At 34.5% G+C, this 6000-nt stretch overlaps 1 protein-coding gene across 1 annotated transcript; it reads right to left on the bottom strand.

Moving 5' to 3' along the window:
- LOC132170670 (1-aminocyclopropane-1-carboxylate oxidase) lies at positions 1 to 1641 on the bottom strand. Its single transcript, XM_059581734.1, has 4 exons — positions 1491 to 1641; positions 1132 to 1358; positions 643 to 976; positions 1 to 543 (listed from the first exon to the last, which is right to left on the bottom strand). The coding sequence occupies exons 1-4, from the start codon at positions 1593 to 1595 to the stop codon at positions 250 to 252; spliced, it is 960 nt and encodes a 319-aa protein (XP_059437717.1). The 5' UTR covers positions 1596 to 1641; the 3' UTR covers positions 1 to 249.
- Positions 1642 to 6000: the final 4359 nt, after the last annotated feature.

Here is a 6000-nt window from a genome sequence, read left to right as displayed (position 1 = left end):
TTACCAAAAGGGATGATAAGTCACTTCTAAACAGTACATCTGATCAACAGCAGAGCAGCACATACATAACACCACAGGAACTATTGAAGAAGCATATAGCAAAGCACACCTAAATTAACCACAAGCTTAAAACTCACTCAACAGAGAAACAGTAAGACTCAATAGCTAGGACTCTATGATAATTATTCACAGCAACACACACACAACAAAACCCTTTTTCCTATCTTTCATGCACGAGAGGTGGACTGATCAGGCAGTGGCAATAGGACCCAACTTAACGGGGAACTCCATGGCCTTCATGGCCTCAAACCTTGGCTCCTTGGCCTGGAATTTCAGGCCGGCATAGAGCTTCATATAGTCTTCAAACACAAACTTCGGGTACACTTGGCCTTTCTCATCGGCTTCTTTCTCCACCAATGCTGGTGCCGGATAGATAACGGCATCACTGCCGGGGTTGTAGAATGATGCTATGGACATTCTGTTACCATCTGGTTGAACATTCACGCGGTGCAGCACACTCTTGTATTTGCCATTGGTAATGACCTACACACAAAGAAAAAAAAAATCTTAATTAGGAAATGCTAAGACATCCCAACTACATTGTTTTAATGCAATATTAATGGCCCTTGCAAGTATATATACCTCAAGTTGGTCACCAAGGTTGATGACGATGGAGTGGCGCATTGGGGGAACATCAATCCATTCGCCATCCTTGAGAAGCTGAAGGCCACTGACCTTGTCATCTTGGAAGAGCAGGATGAGGCCGCCGGCGTCGGTGTGGGCGCGGAGGCCCTTGATGAGCTCTGGTTTGGGGCAAGGAGGGTAGTTGCTGACCTTGGTGCCAAAAGTTGGACCTTTGGAGCCATAAAAGGATTTCTTCAGGTATCCTTTCTCCAGCCCAAGATTCTCACACAGCAGGTCCAAGAGTTGCTCAGCCAGTTTCTCTAAATCCACTACAAATTCCTTCATTGCCTTCCTGAAATTGGTAACAGAACAACTATAACTCATGGTTTCCCTTAACATATATATATATACACACACACACACACACACACACAAAAGACAACTACTTTCAGAAAAAAAATAATAATAATAAATAAATAAAAATAAAAATTGAGTTATATTTGTAACCTATAATCTTCATCAAGATCAGGGATTTCGGACATGTTCGAGGCAGGAAGGTGGCGCAAGAAGAAGGTGCTTTCCCAGTCGATGTCACTGACTTCGGACTGAGCAGCCTCTAGACCCTTACTTGCCACCATTTCCTTAAACCTTTCCTCCATACACTTCCTGTAATGCTCCTTTGTCAGCTTCTCCACAGAGTCCATCAAATCATGAGAAATCCCATGATTCACCAACTTTACAGAAAAAACCACACTAGAAGTTAGCAGAGGTTTCAAAAACGTACATAATTGCTTCAAACAAACTTCAAAAAGAATATTGGCAGATATATATATATATATAGTAATTATATCTAACTATTCTAGTACCTCAAAGAATCCCCAGTTCGCACAGGCATCTTCTATCAATTCCATGGTTGCACCTCTCTCTTCGCCATTAAGCTTCTCCATGTCAATAACTGGGAAAGTCTCCATTCTCTCTTTTCTTTCTTCCACCTCTTGCTCTCACTTTCTTATGCTTTGTATTGAAAACAGGCTACTTGGTGTGGCAATTTATAGGCCCTGGAGGAGTGGCAAAAAAGTAAAACAAGCTTAAGTGGTGGGGACTTACGAAGTACTTTCTCTAAAAAAAAAGATTGCCCACTCAGAAAAAAAGGAAGAATTTTAATTAAATAGTAATAAATGCTTTCAAGACCAAAAAAAAAAAAAAAAAACCCTACAATTTTCCTTTAAATTAAGTTAGATTTTTTTTCTTCTTCTTAATTTAGTATATTAAACTAATATATATCTTTAGAGCATACATGCAATTTTTACATAAATTTCATATGCTTTAAGAACAAATATTAGTATAATAATATGTCCAATTAAAATTACATTATTTACATGTGAGAATCAAATATTCTAAAGGTAGAAGTTAGTTTAATATATAGATTGAATTGAAAAAAATACATTTAATTCAGTTTAAAGAAAAACTATATCCAAAACTTATTTTGGACTTTTGATCATATAGATTCGTAAACTTATTTTTGAGAGCATCACTGAGAAAATAAATAAATATACGAGAGCGATTGAGGATTTGAATATCACTTCATCATTAATGCTTTCACATGAGAGAGCATCAATTATGACTTAAAGTTCTTCATTACATATTTGGCAGCATACATATGTAGCTTCTATATTATATATATATATATATGAAAGTTATTTCATATTTTATAAGTAGTAATATTTCTCTCTCACATGAATGATAGCCCCTATTATAAATTCTTACTTACAGGATCTATCATTATGGTCACATTGAATAAAGAGTATGTGATATATACTATGTTATTTATTTGTTTATAAATATTTTAAAAAAGAAAAAATAAATAATAAATTTCTTATGTCACACTGAACTGTGACATAACCATTTCTTTGAGTAAATTATTAGGTGTCTTTACATTAAATCTTGGGGCTAAGAAAAGCTTCTAGAATTGTACCACTTTGCTAGATCCTTCTAGGCAAGCTGCAATAATTTTTTAATGTTCGGCCCCCAAAGCTGCAATAATTGGTTGATTCGTCTATCGTCCTATGAGAACTTACAACACTGTTTCCTTCTTTCCAGGGAAGCACTTGGATAGTTGGCTTTGAACAAAAAGTTTAGTGGGGAAGAAATGAAAATTATAAAGAAAGATCCAAGCACCCTTAGGCCACCCTTAAAAGCCCATGTATATATATATATATATATATATATGTCGAAATTTAGGTTAAAGAAACAGGAGTCGTGGAGCATGAATGTGAGAACATATGATGGACCCCTACCATCTTTGTTATTGAGGCTGTGTGACCATGATGTCCATGATCTTTGTTCTTGGTGCTTTGGTGGGAGTGGGACCAGCTTTGGTGGCTGTTCACCTCCTAGCTTGCTTTCTTGAGACTTAGCCAACCCCACAGGTTGGCTGCTACTTTTTTCCCAGTACACACAGAGCCATCCTCTTTCCCTTGTTTGGATTTGACCGATTAAGATATCTAAGTCCACCGCCACCGGGATAACCCGAAGAAGAAAGAAAAATAGAAAAAATAATAATAATAATAATATTTGTGACGTCTAATTAACCATAATAAAAAACATTATCATGGATGAGTGTACGTGTAAGGAAGAATAAGAGAGAGATTAAAGCATCTTCACTAGCTCAGATCTTTTCTTTTTCGCCAGGTGCTGCTGTTAACATCAGGTACCGGTCCTATATATATTAATATAGTGTGCTATAATATCCTGAGTAAATGTTGCCATTATTAACTTGATCATAGACATAGACATGCATATATTTTATATGCAACCAACCAAAGATGTCAGTCGCAGTCTCCTATCCCAAACAAAGAAGGGATAATACAATAGTAACCAACCAAAAAAAAAGTGAGAAATGAAAAGAGGTAGGGGTCGAAAAGATGATATATATATCAAGTAAATATTAAGGGTGTGACAATTTTTTTCGTATGTTAAATTCGGGTCGTGTTGAAGTATGAATATATATAAGACTATATAAATCAATCTTAATCCAACACATTTAATTAAATGAGTCATACCCTCAATCTTAACTCGCTATATAACTTCATATTGAGTTTGTGTCAAGTTCGTAGGACGTGTCACAAATTGGCATCCTTAAATTAATGTCTCATATGTTGAGGCATGAGTATATATAATACTACATAGATTAACTTTAACTCAACTTATTTAATTAAACAAATTATACCCTTTAATTTTACTTTGCTAATTTTGGATTGAGTTATTATCGAATTTGCGAATCATATTTTGTATAGTTCATATCTTTCACCTATCTTTTTGCCATGCTTCTAGCTGATTCTCAAAACAAGACAGCCTTAAGGTAAGAGGGAGTCTAAAAGTGTCGGTAAAGAGATAAATATCACGGGTAGTAAGCAAAATTAAAAAACCTAAAACCCAATTAAAAAACAAGAAGTAAAGTAACAATTACATTGAATTATCGGTTACCCAAGAAGAAAAAAACACATTTAATTATCGTTTGAAGGCAAGCATGCCATAAAAGGTTGTCAAAGAGATTGCTAAAAAGAAGGAGAGATGTGGGCGAGTCAGTGAAAATGTGCAAGAAAGATGAAGCTTTTTTCTCCACCAGTGGGACCTGAAAAAGGGTTTTGAGAGCATGCAATCCAGGGAAGGACGATTGGACAAGGCATGCGAGAATTTTTAGGGGAAAAGCATGCAATATGCGCGTTAAAATAATGCACGTGACCCTCAATCAGATAATGCTAATTATAGTGTGTTTCTTCTTTGAATGTTTTTTTCCAATCTAATGTGCTTTTTATACCATTATACCATAAAAGAGGAGTAATTTGTGGACTACTCTTGTGTAGTGGGAAGCATATATGATTGCCCATGTCTCAAATTTATGTGTGTTTAGATTAAAAATAGATGTGATTTTAGGATAATTAAAACATGAATTCAATACAAAATTAGCTGTTTAAGGTTGAAGTATCGGATATGTTTAACTTATATAATGTCTTATACTCAAGCTTCGATACAACCAGAACTTGTCACGTGATATTTAAGATTGACAATTTTTTACACAACTAACGAATTCGACTTGAACCCAATACGAAATTAACAAGTTACGATTAAAGGTTATGACTCGTTTAATTAAATGTGTTCGATTAAGGTTAATTTATATAGTGTTATATATACTTATGCTTCGAGACGATCCGAATCCAATACACAAACACAAATTGTCATCTAGTTTAATGAACTAAATTAAAATTTCTAACCCATAAGTTCAGGAAAATATTTCTTATTAGAACCTGAGCGTGGATAGAACGCAATGTGCTAGGGCGAGTGGGACTTTTACAGGTAGGGTAATTGATTTTACCACTGGTTTTGTGGTTAAATCTGCGTTTACATGTTACTAAACAATGTGCCATTGGTTTCAAGCAACAGAAAGTTATGGGCCTCTGAGTTGACGACAATTTGACCTGCTTCTAAAACTTTCTACTTTTTTTTTTTAATTTTTTGATAAAGCTATCAACTTTTGCTCTTCAGTCACATGCAAGACCTTTGGCATAATTTCCGTGCCAAATAGTCTCTGACAAGTCACAAGTCTCCCCCTGCCCTTCTGTTTTTATCATGCAATATATATATATATATATATATTGCAAAAGAATATATATCATTTTTATTAATTGGGTTGGAAGATGGTTCATCTATCTAAATGGGCGTTCATCCGAAACTATAAAGAATCTATATCCTACGTACCAGATAAAACAATTTTTTTTTTTTTGGAGCGACGGGTCATCTACGAAACAAGAAAAAACCAATAACCAGAAACCATTAGTATAGATTGGGGGAGTCTCCGATCTTCAAGTAAGTAATGATTTTCAAATAACAAATGAATAAACAAAGAGAAGAGAGAATTCCTTACCTATATGGGAAATGTTATGTGTTTTCTTAGTATTCATCGGTATTTTTTCGAATCCTAAGTGAATATTATTTTTTAAAACCGGGTGAAAGAAATAAAGACCTTTTTTTTGGGGGGTTTAGAAAATAATATTCACCTAAGTTCAAAAAAAAAAAAAAAAACCTAAAAATGCATGCCCCTTAGTATTTATGGAAACACTATATATAGAGGATGATGATCTTTTGGATGTTTGCGACAGAGTATTATGATATTGTTGGGTTTTTTTTTGGAGAGTTATTATCTAGTAGGCTTTTGCATTTTATTTATTTATTGTTCACTTGATTGAGTAGGGTCAGTCGTTTTTTTTTTTTTTTTCTTTTTTTTTTTCTTTTTCAAAACTAGCTTTCATTGCCTTTGGAATCTAATACAGTTGTTATATAGTATTGTTGAAACGTATATAGAAACAGTTTAAAGAT

Source organism: Corylus avellana, chromosome ca2 (assembly GCF_901000735.1).
Source record: "Corylus avellana chromosome ca2, CavTom2PMs-1.0".
Taxonomy (NCBI): Eukaryota; Viridiplantae; Streptophyta; class Magnoliopsida; order Fagales; family Betulaceae; genus Corylus; species Corylus avellana.
Note: the sequence above shows the minus strand (reverse complement) of the source record. Positions and strands in the feature narration are given on the sequence as shown.